Below are 15,055 nucleotides of genomic sequence, written 5' to 3'. Positions count from 1 at the left end.
CACAGCTGCTGCATACAAAGGGCCTGATTTGGACCTGTTCACTAGGCTGCGTGTAATCGCAGGTAAATGCCTCCCCCGGCACCCCAATCCTGTCGCTAGCATTCAAGGGGATGTGTACGCAAATACATCTCCTCGCATGTGGTCGAAAGGAGCAGAAATCATGCGCAGACCCCCACCATGGAAAACGGGGCCAAATTCGGACCTGAAGACACAGCCGCAGCAAAACAATATGAAGTAGCGTCATAATCCCAGTATTCTATCTTCCTTTAAATCTCATTTTGAATATATTGTAAGATAAAAAAAGCTGTTTTTTAAAAAGTATAGTTTATTTTTTTTGTTTGAAAAACAGTGATTTTCTTAAAACATGCAATGACTTGTGGGTAATCCCCAATTTCCTGTAACATTCAATTTACATTCCAAAGAAAAGCATGAAGAGCAAGGAAGAGGGCACATAAACTATATACAGCTCACACTCCAGGACATCATAGGCCGCCATAGGTGGGAAATTCCAAGATCTTCATTTCAATCAGGAATCAGCATTTAATGCAATATGTCAGCTATAGATTTAATATGGGGTCTCTTCATTAAATGTGAGAGTCATTAATATTCTGCAGTTACTGCAATATATTGTCTTTATTAACTACTTAACTGTCATGGTCATGGGATGACCTGCGCTGCCTGCTGTATCCATCTTTTAATAAAAGAAACCCTCAGCTCCACTGCACTCTCCATGTGGGTTAGGAGTAATGTCCCGAGGGGACTCTACTTGCACTATGAGATGGGGGAAATTGCCCCATTAAAGTCATTACGACTTTGTAGCTTAGGGCAGAGGTAAAATAGTAAAACACATTGGCCCCAAGAGGAGAGGTGGGGGAGTGCAAAAAACATGGACATGTATTACACGGGGACGACGACACACATACTGTATAACAATCTATGGAATCTGTTGCCAATGGAGGAAGGGAGGACATTTTCCATCACAAACCGATGAACACAAGGGTTGAGTGTTCACCAATTAACATGAAGCAAATGGTAACCTTCTTTTTCAAAACAGCTCCAACATGTCAGAATCCAGCCAAGCCGAGCTTAAGACACCACCAACAATAGGAGAGAGCAGATTATTCTGCCACCTGTTTCTGGTACAAAACCCTCCATTTTAGGGAACTGTCCCATACATTAAGGATTCTTTCTTGAAAGCAGGTACAATTGGGAGCTACTATGAAGACTAGTGCCCTTCTGCAGTGGACAGTGCAACATGTAAGAGGCTGCAGAGGATTGAGAAGATAAATGTAACATGTATCGGAGAGTGAGGACAGCTTATGTTACATGTATTTTCTGCAATATCTATGTCACATTCCTGCTCAATTAATCAAACTCCATGGGTGGTGTGGTGTAAGCTTATCTAATATTGGTGAATACAGTTGAACCTCTCACAGATTTTTGGAACATTGCAGGCAAAGGCAGAACTACCGTTGTTGCAACAGGTGCAGTGCACCGGGGGCCCTGAGGACTAAGGGACCCACTGCTGCCCATGTCACCCTCTGTTTTTCCCTTTCCCAAACTTCCTCTCCCTATCACCTTCTACCTCTCCCTGTTACCCAATTGGGTTGGGGCGAAGGTGGGTGGGTGGGTGGGGGGGATGCTAACAATATTTTTGCACCTGGGCTCAGCACCCACTAGTTCCACCACTAAATGCAGGTGGCCCTAACTAAAGGAGGATACTGCTATCGAGTACCAAAAAAATCCTGAATTCATCACCTATGTAAACTGATGGAGAAACATGGCCTGCTAATTGCTACACTGTCAGCGAGAGTTATACAGTAGGTAGTAAACATTGTTAAAGTGATCCGAGTTGAAGGATAACAATATTATATATATATATATATATATATATATATATATATATATATATATATATATACACATATGTATGACTGGAACAAAGCATGCAGTGGCACTCAAACTGAGTTTTCAAAAACATGTATTAGTCACAAGCCAAAAACCAACGTGTGTGTCACCCAAACCTCGACAAAGGGGCGTGTCAGCCCCGAAGCGTTGGTTTTCGGCTTGTGACTAATACACGTTTTTGAAAAATCCATTTGAGTGCCACTGCATGCTCTGTTCCAGTCTTACCTTTTGTACCAGACGGCAACGAGGTGGTTGTCTATTGAGAGTGAGTACCGGGCCGCAACAGTCTACTATAAATATATATATATATATATATATATATATATATATATATATATATATAAATACATACTCTGTCATTTCTTTTTTATCTATTTATTTTTCATTTACAATACGGGTTACCTGACCAAGTTGTAAAGTTAATGGGGGATTTAATACAGAGTGAGAACAGAAAGGGAGAGATCTTGTGAGAGTTCTCTAATTTTTTAAAGTGGTAATCATGTATTTGGAAAACAAGGCTGATGTTGCTGTGTAAGTGATTGCAGCTTTAAAAAAATTAGAACCCCACCCCCCTTAAGGGAAATTAATTGCTAGTTATCGCTATAGGTGCAACCTTAAAAACTAGAATCCATCATATATTAATGCAGTATTGTCATATACAGAATTCTACCATACACACCAATGGGTGCATATGCTCACTTTGAGAATCTTAGATATAGCATGAAGTCTATGACTATGGTGCGTTGTAGATAAATTGGAGTACTGTAGTTGTCCAAGGAAACCAATCAGCTTCTAACTATCATTTAAAACGCTGATCTAGATAAATGACTGATGCTTATTGATTGCTTAGGTCAATGTTTCCACTTTATCTCTCCAAGGATTGATACATCTACCCCTATAACTTGTTAGCATTTTCTATGCCCAAGTTTGAGTCATTTTAAGGGGGTATGAAAAGGTTAGAGGACACATACCGCCGCCCCTCGTGGGCTCGCTGCGCTCGCCACGCTTCAGGTTGGCGTTCATAGTGGGAGTGTCGTAAACAATGGGGGTGCATTTCACATATTAAGCACCCATCAGGGTGGGTGTACAATTAAAAATCGGGTCTGGGGGTCCATTTAACATACTAATTAGCCATCAGGGTGGCTTTACAATGCTAAATCGGGTCTTGTCGCATCCCATTGTAATGGCATGCAATGCGACGCAATGTTAAAATTGTACATGATTGTACAGAAAACTTTAAAAAGCCTGATATCGGCTCTGATCGGGTCCCATCGCCTACCTTAAGTTAATGCTATGCGATAGACCCAACGGGCCACGAAACAAGTATCATCTATATTTCATAGGCAAACAGGGGGGGGGGGGGTTCTGGTTGCCCGGAAACCCTCCTCCTCTTGGCAAGTGCCTTAAATGATGACGCTAGCACTGGTATATAATATCATCAATAGAGCTGCCACCGAATCATGCAGTGTAAGGGACAGAGCAGAGCTGCTGCACATGCCCAGTGTACCAGCTTCTTCTACCACATTTACTGTATGTGTGGATCTGAGTCCTCAAACAACTCAATGGACCAGAGAGTAGCTGCCAGGAGGAAGAGACAGGAACCTTACCATGAAGTGGGAGATTGTGAGCTTGGAAAGTGCAGTACTGGTTCTATTATGCTTGTGTATTTATTTTTTATGTTTATTTTTTTCCTGACCACTTATCTTATTTAAATGTTTGAAACATCCTGAACTATAGACAATCTGTACTGTTAAATATTAATACTGTATTTCATACAGTATCCAGTGTATAAAAAGACCAATATTCAGGTTTTTTTTCCACTCCCCCAGACTCCCGTACTTACTCCAATTCGCTGCAGAGTGGGAGATTTTGGATTACATTTGGAAGCCCCCTCTAAAAATCCTGCTTTTGGCACTGTATTTGTATAGATATATTTGACTTAAATATAAATTAAAATGGTAATAATTTACCTTTGCTGTAAACAAGTCCTGGACAACCCATGTAGTTGTAGGAATTGTGGGCTGTAGTATTTACATGGATTTTTAAAGCTTCAGTTATAAGTAGATACAAATCTGTAATTAGGAAAGGCCAGTATGTCTGGTATACCTAAAATTTCTGCCATTTAGATAAAATATCAAAAATATTAATCTTCCCATTTACATACTTACATTGTCTATTAAAAGTACTCTTCTTCTTTAGAATTTTTTAAATTGTATTTCCTAACATCTTTGAATGTGTGATACATTCCAACCTGTCTTTTTTGGGCCTGTCCGGCTCTCCCACCCTCAGACAGCAGTGTCCTGCTGTGGGGTGGCAGCTGGGAGTCCCCCTGTTACTCGCTGCTCAGCGGTGTATAGACACTGTGCATTTGCAGAGAGACAGGGGGCAAGCCAGCACCTCCCAGAGTGGCTCAGTGGTGCAGTGTCACATATAAACCACAGACCATTTGCATATGCAACACCCTTTCGGGAGAGTTGCCTTGATGCGAGAGGGAGCTGCGATTGGGAAGAGGATAATGGTAGGAGGTATGAAGTGTAGTTATTTTTGCAGGTATACAGTTAAATGTGTGATGTTATTGGGGATGAACACAAAGGAGTACAATACTTCTGTGGGGGCCCAGGTAGAAAAAACAAGGAAACAGTCTGTTTGTAATAATTTCACAGGGGCACAGGAATCTGTGTAATCACTGCCATTGTGCTTGGTCACATGGATAAGAATGTATGTATGTATGTATGTATGTATGTATGGCTTATAGGCAGGGTTGCCTACCCTCCCAGAAAGGTGGGCAATCCTCACGGATTCTGCCACACCCTCCGCATCTCACCGGCTGCTGCCCGGTCGCCTCGTTGAGTTACCGTGATTCAAGGGGTTTCGCAGGGAGAGGCGGGGCTAAATATGCAAATAGTGTCATTTAGTCCTGCCCCCTCCTCGAGGCCCCACAAACCGGGGGGATTTGCAGTGCTGGGGATGGGGCTTGATGATGTCTAGAAGCGATGCTCACAGTCTCTGGCCTCTCCCGGAGTGGAGACTTTAAACATAGGCAAGTATGCTTATAGGTTTTTAATCATAATTTTGTTTACTCCTAACCCTTGCTGCTAACTTTTGGTCACATTTCCAAGACAGGCTGAAATAATAATGATATTTCGTCGGCATCCAATAAACAATGCATGCAGTGAACAGATATAAAAACTGAGCAAGCCATATATTCAGGCTAGTAATAGCAGCTACTGTAACTTGAAGTAGGTATTCATTATGTATTGCTGCAATGATAATTTACACGTCTGCAATGTCACATGAAGTGCGGAGCTGGCCTCTGCTGCTGGTGAACTCATCTATCACTTTGCTTATACAATCTTAGCAAGTGGAGGTATTTTGGTTTTGGGCACTAATGTTTCCCTTAGACTATAACATCTTTAAAGCAATGAAATATTGAAGGATTCATTCAACATATGAATATGTACATTGTAAGATTTAACATTATGCCAAATGGTGATCAACTTCTCTGCAGGCAAGTCTCCACCAAGGTTTGCATCTCTCATGGAAGCCCCAATAAATCCATAAGTCCTCTCTTAGGACATCTACTTGTGCTGTATGTGAGACCAGTAAGGTCCATCTCTCACTGGCCACTCTGTCGCATGCCGTCCCTCTGAAGACAGTTCTGCAGATAGGAGACTACGGACTGGTAGAGGTTCTGCTGGCTGCCCTTTGACAGGAAGAAATGGTCCTCATCAGGGTAAATCTGCATAGAGAAACACAATTATTTATTTTATATTACATTATTAGGGTAACTTAGGTATTATAGTTAGTAATTGTGACACAATAATGAGTGGATAAGAATTATATTTTTACACTTTTGAGGTATAAATAAAGAGGACTGAGTATACATTGTTCTGTACCTCCAGGTGCACTGATCCCTTTTAGTCATTTTACTTCATAACGATGGATGCCCTTACAGGTGCTGAAATCACTCCATTGCTCTCATTGCACTTGTAGAATTCATTATCATGTTAATTAATATGTGCAGGGAAAATACTGGCTGCTTTATTTTTACACTGCAATATAGATCTCACTTTGAAGTAAAATCCCACCCAAATCTAATTCTCTCTGCACAAGTTACATTTGCCCCACCTGCAGTGCACATGGTTTTGTCCATTTGAGAAGGAATTTGCCTTTGAGAGTGAACCAGAATAAGGGCCTATGTCTACAAAAACCCTCTGTGTATAATAAGCTTTAAAAGTCAATATTATTAATAATAACTTATTTTGCATTATGGGTCTAATTCAGCCTTTGCAAAATTACGAATTTTCCATTAGTTAAAACCACACCTGGGCACAACTGCATTTTCACAAACACATACAGAAAACACCATGTTTCTGCCCAGAAAGAGAGAAAGAGAGAGAGAGAGAGAGAGAGAGAGAGAGAGAGGGATGAGAGAGAGGGATGAGAGAGAGAGGGATGTAGAGAGGGATGAGAGAGAGGGATGAGAGAGACAAAGGGCCTTATTCTAGTTCACTCTTTTGACAAAATCCTTCTTAGATGGACAAAACCTTGTGCACTGCAGCAGGGCAGATGTAAAATGTGCAGAGAGAATAAGATTTGGGTGAGTTATTTTGTTTCTGTGCAGGGTAAATACTGACTGCTTTATTTTTACACTGCAATATAGATCTCACTTTGAAGTAAAACCCCACCCAAGTCTAATTCTCTCTGCACATGTTACATCTGCCCCACCTGCAGTGCACATGGTTTTGTCCATCTAAGAAGGATTTTGTCAGAAAGAGTGAACTAGAATAAGGCCCAAAGAGTGAGACAGAGCGAGAGAGAGACAGAGAGTGAGATTTAAACACAATTTTGTGCAGATGATGGTTAAGGAGTTGGAGATATAGGAAGACCAATTTAATAAGATGTGTATTCACTGCTGCAAATAGACAATTTTTTTGTCATGAGTCATAAGGGGGCGTGATCACCCGGAACTAGGGGAGTGGCTACATCCACATTGCACAGCCTTTTTTCTATGCACTGTGGAAGCAGAGAGGAGAACGCTGTGGCTTGCTCTGCAGTGCAGCTAATGGTGGTACTGTAGCAGTAATTGTAAGCTGTACCACCTTATTTACTAATGATTTTATCTGCTTTTCACCAGCTTTATTTTCTGTGAGAAATCCTCTTACAGAACACTGCTCTTTTTACGCCAGGGCAGGACAGGGAGCGAGTGTTATATTATGCTGTGCGCCCATCAACCCTGGATGTTCAAAATAAGATGAATTGTGAGGAGTCCTGATGCAGAGCTGCTGCCAATCACAGTGCTTGGTGGCGCATGCGCAGACATACTTACACTTGGAGCTTATCTTGTGGTATTGGGTGCTAGCAGCATATTTCTTGATGGTATGCCTTACCACTTCCTCAACTGGATGTAGGGGTAACGGGTGCCTGACGGGGTCCCGACAGGCATTCACCCGAAGTCAGGATCCCGACTGTCAAAACACAGACAGCCATGTTCCCGACGGCCACCGGCTATTCTCCCTCACGTGGCGAGCGCAGCGAGCCCGCAAGGGGCTTAGTTGCGCTCACCATGCTGTCTGGGTCCGGCCAGTCGGGATCCCGACGTCCAGATAATGATTGTCGGGATCCCGACTGTCGGACCCCTATACCACACCCGAGGTAATACAGGCACTGTGTCATTGGGCCAGAGCAGTGCAGTATTGAGGGCAGTGCAGCCTATTTCACTGATGTGTTTGGCTGCTAGAACTATACTGTATTTATGGATGGAAGAGATAACAATTGCATTTCATTTTCTAACACTGCAGTGGGAGTCAAAGTCATATTGAGCAATATATGCGCCTTCCATTCAAGGTTTATTCGTTACCATTTTAATGAATAGGTTTAGTTGTCCCTTAAATATATAGTAACAATGTAGACATACCCTACTGGTGACATTGGCTCCAGCCTGGATCAGACGACTTAGTAGCTCAGCTGTATGCTGGAAGTGCACGTTGGCTTTTAATTATAGAAAAGGCACACAAATAAATATATGTGTTGTAAGAGACACAAAACAGTAATCAAATATGCAGAATTCATTTCTTAATGTAAATCTAAGCATGGCTGGCAAGGAGCAGACATTTTTAAATATACTCAACAGTATATAAATAACAACAACTAGCTAAATTAATCATTTATTATTAAGGATCTAAAGCCCCATACACACTAGATTTTTTTAAAAGAAAATCTCTCATTTTATGTCTTCTTAGCGATACCTTAAAAAAAAAAAATCAAAAGTGTGTGTGCTCAATATCATTAACGAGGCACACTCCCAAGCATCGTTAATGACCTCCCCGTCATCTGTGCTATATGCCTAATGTTGACTATATTGTCATCAAGGCATACTAGCAGCGGGGCGAGTGACGTCATTGACCGATATTGTAAACAGTATTGTTCAGTATGAATTGCCTGGGAGTTCAAAGGAAAACACTGCTGATATTGTACATGGAGCAAATCCGCTAGTGTCTATGGGGCTTTAAGCCTTTTCTGAACAACAACAAATAAATAACACATTCAGGTATGGGAAGGACTCTGTACTTTAGTTTGCCTATCTGCTAATAATACATAAATCACATATCAGTAAAAGTGGGTTTGTTACGTATTCATAAACCTTTCAGAATAAATTTTCATGGCTCTGAATGGGTTTCCATTTTACCATTGGGACTATAGACATTGGGGCTTCTGGTGAGTTTAATCAAACTGCAATTGCTTATACAGTATATGCAAAGTTTGATGTATTGCAAGATGCATCCAACTCTATACCATTAGCATCAGGTAACAAAACATGCATTCACTAGTAGGACTGAATGGAATAACAAAAACAACTCTTGAATGCAGCCGATATAATTCCTCCCACACATGAATAAAAAATAAAAATCAGAAAACACCTATCATATTCAGAGTTAAATCTGCACTCAGACAATCAGAAGCCGCTAGCTAGTACTGTTGACCGTCATCATTATTATTGATGATAGACATTTCAGTGTGTATACCTATGTTTACAATTTTGCAAACATGACTTTACGGTACTTTGGGGGAATGTAGCAAACCATCTAAAGAGTGGCCAAAGAAACTATGTCTTCACTTAAAGTAAGTGACTAATCAGTCTTGGGTTTTGCTAGTTTACTGAGTAATACTCAGTACTATTGTAGGCTATGAACTACATATCACAATAAGTATTGGAAAAGGGAACTGTACAACTCCTAACCTGCACTCACCACTTGCGCATGCGTGAGAAGTAAGTAACCGATAATACGATCACTTTACTTTTATAAATTGCAGAGACAGGCTACTATTGGAGCCCCTGTCCCTAACAGCAGACAGTTTCTGCGGATGCTAGAGGAGGTGGCGCCTCCTCTAGCATCCTTAAAAAGGTCTGCTTTTATGGGCAGCCATTTTGTGAGGGTCATTTTTCATTAGCCAGGAGGAGCGCCGGGCAGGACCGTAGACAAGTAGATCTGCGGGTCCCGGGTACAGACACTGCGGTGGCAAGCAGAGGGGTAAAGCAGGGTTTTAAATTTTTCTTGGGGGGGAGGGAGGTGCTGCCGAAATACTCCAGCAGGGGGTTTGGTAGAATTTTTGTAGTTATGCCACTGTTCTTAAGGAAACTGACTGTGGCATCAGTCCTCAGACACCTCTAGTAATGATCACTACCAGCATCCTTCCTGCATAACGAACCTCCACATGCTCCCCTAGTCACAAACCTTCTCACAAACTCCCAGCTGTCTGTTCTTCCTTATAATGATCCCTGTTAAGACCTATACACACTGGGCAATTTTGAACTCAATGTAGATCACTTTTCCTGCAAGGGTGGGCAATGAGCGGTGAACATTGATGCACACTCCCGTATCATCACCAGTAGCCACTGGCCTGTATTCTAGCCAAGTGAACAACTTTTCATAGTCTCCTACTATGGAAAGTGATTCACCTCCCTTGAGTGATTTCCATAGCATCGCTCATGGTAAAAAATGCCCAGTGTGTATGTACCTTTAGTACAGTTTGGAAACATTTCTTTGGTGTTGACTGACTGCTTCCACTGTGATGGCTATTTGTATTGTACCTGATGCTTTCAATAAAATTGTGAGCAAAAAAATAATTTTTAATTAAAAAAATCAGATATAACTGTTTAGTTTGAACTCTACATTTGTAATTCTACAAACTGGTTTAAAAGATGTTCTTAAACATTTTTGAGCATCTCTAGTAGTGGCCTCACTTTCAGGATTTATTTAAGACACAAATGTAGTTTAAATAAGCAGTGTTTTAGGACAAAACAGAGCTGTGGAAACAGAGATTGATGTTACAGTCATTTCTAGTTTTAATGCCATTCACATTTCCAAATTCCAAATACATGAATACGAGCATCCTCCTTGCTATGCATGATGCAGATAAGTGCAATTGAGAAAAACAAATGTGATGACAACTGGTAATGTTCTAGTAAGGGCACATATCTGGAAGATAATCTTCAGCTACTGTATACATGGTATCTGCTCTTTGGCATAATGAGACGGGCAGGCATGCAGTATTCCAGTTAGAGCAAAATATGTATTGCAAGCACTTATGTTCAAGCATTGTCATAAAGGATTTGATACACAATGCCTACAGTGTACCGTCTATGTTAGGCATGTCCAAACTAAGGCCCTCCAGCTATTGTGAAAGTTGCCACAGGTTTGCTATTAGGTAATGCTAAAACTACGGCAAGGCATTCTGGGAGGTGTAGTTTGATAACAGCTGGAGGGTACCAGTTTGGACTAGAGAGGAGCGGGTCCGGATCCCCGAGATCCGACAGATCCGAATATCGGGGATCCGGGCCAGATCCGAGCCGGCTCGGGTGTTCCCGCCTGAATTCCGGACCAATAACGAGGCCGAACGTCATCATCGCGCTGTCGGATTCTCGCGGGAGCGGGATCTTATAAAAGACGCACGCGCGCCCGCCATCTTCACTCCAATCTTGGAGAGGGAAGAGGGTGGTTGGGAAGCTCCGTGTGCTCCGTGCTGTGCTCTGTGCCATGTGCTCTGTGACCTGATCTGTGCCCTCACTGCCCTGTGCTCCGTGCCATGTGCTCCGTGCTGTGCTGTGCTCCGTGACCTGCCCTCACTGCCCTGTGTTGTAGACTTGTGGCCTGAGCCCTGTAGTGTGATTTAACTAACTAGGTGCTGCAGTGCTCACACGCAGGGGCTGCAGTGTCCACTGTCCAGGGGCTGTCCTGTGGCCCGTGCCCTGATGTGATTTATTTAGCCCTAAGCCCTGTGTTGTGATTTATTTTATTTAGCTCTGAACCCTGTGTTTTTTTTGTGATTTAACTAACTCAGTGCTGCAGTGCTCACATACAGGGGCTGCAGTGCTGCTGAGTAGTACACTGTGTACAGGGGCAGCATTAATACAAGGGGCTGTGTCCAGTGTGACGGCCTATATCTTATCCATTGTCCAGTGACACAAGTCACTCACGACATATATCCTGTGTCCTGTCCTGTGTGACGACTGACGATATATCCTGTGTCCAGTGTGACGACATATATCCTGTGTCCAGTGTGACGACATATATCCTGTGTCCAGCGTGACATATATCCATTGTCCAGTGTGACGACATATATCCTGTGTCCAGTGTGACATGTAATGTGTGCCGGCATATATCCTGTGTCCAGCGTGACCTATATCCATTGTCCAGTGTGACGACATATATCCTGTGTCCACTGTGACAACATATATCCTGTGTCCAGTGTGACGACATATATCCTGTGTCCAGTGTGACAAGGTCCACAAGTGTAAGGTCCACATGTATGTGATGCCGACTGCTGTCGCTTAGCTTAGTCATCCAGCTACCTCGGGATAACCTTATGGCCCTACTACAGTATATGAAAACGATTTTGTGAGCTGTGAAGTGATCAAAATTGTCTAGAAATGAGTGGTAACTAATGTTATTGAGCTTAATAACACTTTAGGGGCGAAAACAGGCATGAAAACTATTATTTTAGCAATTTTTAGCATTTTTCCAAATAAATCCAGATCCAAAACCAAAACCCGCAAGGGTGGTTTTGCCAAAACCAATCCAGATCCAAAACACGAAGGGAGATCCAGATCCAAAACCAAAACCCGAAAAAGTGGCCGCCGCACATCTCTAGTTTGGACATGCCTGGTCTATGAATTTTATACACACAAATATCAAAATGCAGGCTTTAATCATTGCATGTAAGTCCCAGGGTCACCATCAGGAGCTTGGGGGCAACATGTGTAAGTGTCATTCAAGACATACTTGACTACTCTCATGATTTTTGGGTAGTTTCCTACACCCCTGGAAGAGTAGGAGGACCCGCCACATCCTGTCCCTTCCTAATGTACAATAAGGGGAATCTATGGTCCAGTGTCAGAACTTGTGGGTGGTGAGCTCAAGAGCACAAATATAACTTGGGCCCACCTCATCCACCCCAACGCAAGTTCACAGTATGCAACATGGCAAGGGGTTATAGGGAGAGGCAGAGGGTGACCGGAAAAAAACAGTGGATGACAGGAAGAGGGTGAAAAGTGCTGCAGCAGGCCCCTTAGTCCTTTGGGCCCCGATGCACTGCACCTGCTGCACCAATAGTAGTTCTACCTCTGCCTGGGTCCGTATGGAGAGGGAGGGGCTAAAATGATGTAAAATCAGGTCCTGGCCACAAAGCTGTCCTCTCCAGACTTCTCACATAAAAAAGGGACAAATTGAGCGCTAAAGGTAGTTAATACCACTCCAGCTGCTATCCACAGGTGAGATCACTCAAACCAAAATAGACAAATTGTATTTTGTCTCACATGAAAAGAAATAACATTGGAAAGTATGATTCAAGGGGGCAGATGTATTAAGCTTTAACAAGAGATAAATGCAAGGCTTATAAGTAGAGATAAACGTCCAGCCAATCACCTGCTAACTGCCATGTTACAGGCTGTGTTTGAAAAAAGTCAGTATGGAGCTGATTGGCTGGACGTTTATCTCTCTTTATCACCATTGGATTTATCTCTTGTTAAGGCTTAATACATCTGCCCCATTGTGACCAAGTGCTGATGATCCCATCTGACATTTTACTGAACGTTTTCTCTGTCATCATTTAACTGTACAATTTGTTTGTTTCCCTAGTGCTGCATCGGTACCACAAATAGTCTACATCATGTGTGCTCAGCAGGTCATTGGCGATACTTTCTGTTGGCCCTGCTGCGGAGCTGACAGAAGATAATCGCTAGTGACCTAATAGAGTGCAAATGAAGGACAGAATGATATACATATACAGGTACTTTACTGATACCGGTATCACATTGCAAAGCTGGGTCGGACCTGGGATCTTGTTTCAGGTTCTGACCCAACTACTGGGTCAAAATTGCTTTTGGTTGGTCGACCCGGTTTATAAGCTTTGGTGCTTTCACACGGCACCTTGTCCCGGGTCGACATGCCAGCAACCCAGCAATAACCCGGGTCCGAGGTGCAGTGTGAAAGGAGTATAAGTAGATCTCTACACAAAATGAAATTTCCTGCACTGGGAAGTGTTCTCCTCAGGTAGGAGCTGGTTTGTCCTCTCCTCCTCCTCCTTCTGCTTTGTCTTTAGACTTAATGGAAACTGCAATCTTCTCAGCCATTAATACCCCGCAGAAGCAGGCTGAAGTGTACGATTCTCAACCTGGGCCAGACATATTATGCTTCAAAAGTTATAAAAAACAGAGAGTGATAAAGTACCAATCAGCCCCTAACTGTCATGTTAGAGGCTGTGTTTGTCAAATGACAATTAGGAGCTGGCTGGTTGGTAGTTTATCACTCTCCATTTTATCACTTATCTCACTGCCTGTCAATAGGTATAGAACACTTGGAGGGTTGTAATCGACAAATAAGTAAAGTGGCGCAATATGAACTGGGGGCATGATGGTGAGGGCACTTTGTGGTGTAATGTGAACTAGGGCACTACTAGGGATTATAAAATTAACTAGCGCCCTTTTGAAATTTTGCTATGGACGAACTTATAGCCACAGACCAGATATGTTTAATTGGACCATTCACGTGTTCAACAAAACAGACCTTTGGTTTGGAGAACTCATTGACTTAGATTTATTTGTGCTGCACATTGCCTATAGGGGGCATTGGTTGTGCTTGTGAACATGCTGGATGGCAAACTATTCTAAAAGTTGCATTTAACCAACATTTTGGTTCAGGCATGAAAGCAAATGCACAATTCAAACAATCCGATGCTCATTGTTTAGCCAGATAGCGTTCTGCAATACCTTCTATCACAGCCTTTTATCATACATCATGCAGACCATGGAGGTTATTTACTGCCAAAGGGAAAATGTGTAATAACTCACAGCAGCTAATCAGACATTGGCTTTAATTGCTTAGCTTATACCATATTGATAAAAGCTAGTTAGTGATTGGTTACAATACCTTGGTTGTAAATAATCCTCAATGTGTGTTTTCATGTCCGTTATTAACGCATGCTATGCATTTATAATGTACTTCAATGATGTTGCCCAACATGCACCTGCTCATTCCATGGACTTGTGTCTCACCATCTGCAGTGCCATGGACCAAAAGAAACTGCTTGTTCTGCAGCTTCTGGATATCATTCAATACAGAAGCCACCTGAGGAGAAGGGCACGTGTAAAGAGGTCTTGACCAAAACACAAATCTCTCAGTATTGTTTCTGTGTAGCAAACCTCTAGTTGTAAAGGTGTCAAAATGCTGCTGCTGCTGCTATTATTATTATTATTATTATTATTATTATTATTATATCATCTTAGGAGAACCTTTGGAATTCACATTCAAACTGGCTTGTATTAGCAACGTCCTTTGAAATAAAGTGATCGGATACTTTTTAGAACTTACCCTCCAAATGTCATCATTATACACCTATAGTAGAACTAGCTGAATCCCCGTGCTTCACTACGGGATGAGGATGGTAAATTAGAATTATAGTTGTTCGTTAATTTACATTGGTTGCAGATAACAATCATTAAAAATCAATGAAGAGAAAATATAACAGTTTATCTAAATAACATTAGAAACCACTTTTTAGTACAGTAGCACAATGAGAATGACAGTGCACTGAACAGAGCAGCTTGTTTTGCCAAGCCAGGCAGTCCTGAACTTATTGTGAAAGAGCA

At 42.1% G+C, this 15,055-nt stretch overlaps 1 protein-coding gene across 6 annotated transcripts in view; it reads right to left on the bottom strand.

Moving 5' to 3' along the window:
* Positions 1-305: 305 nt before the first annotated feature.
* LOC146057646 (inactive dipeptidyl peptidase 10-like) overlaps positions 306-15,055 on the bottom strand; it is a 110,892-nt gene continuing 96,142 nt past the window's right edge. For 2 of the 6 annotated variants that reach the window (XM_083169123.1, XM_083169124.1), the window contains exons 24-26: positions 14,462-14,534; positions 7,826-7,899; positions 306-5,647 (exon numbers count right to left, since the gene is read on the bottom strand). In XM_083169123.1, the coding sequence (XP_083025249.1) occupies positions 5,525-5,647; positions 7,826-7,899; positions 14,462-14,534 (270 nt within the window). In that variant the 3' untranslated portion in view covers positions 306-5,524. Of the gene's footprint in view, positions 7,900-14,336; positions 14,535-15,055 lie in introns of all 6 variants that reach the window. The other 4 variants (XR_014469758.1, XM_083169128.1, XM_083169127.1 and 1 more) reach the window with 4 other exon arrangements.

The sequence above is a fragment of the Crinia signifera genome, chromosome 2 (genome assembly GCF_055691185.1).
Source record: "Crinia signifera chromosome 2, ASM5569118v1, whole genome shotgun sequence".
NCBI lineage: Eukaryota > Metazoa > Chordata > Amphibia > Anura > Myobatrachidae > Crinia > Crinia signifera.
This window is presented reverse-complemented; position numbering and strand designations above follow the sequence as displayed.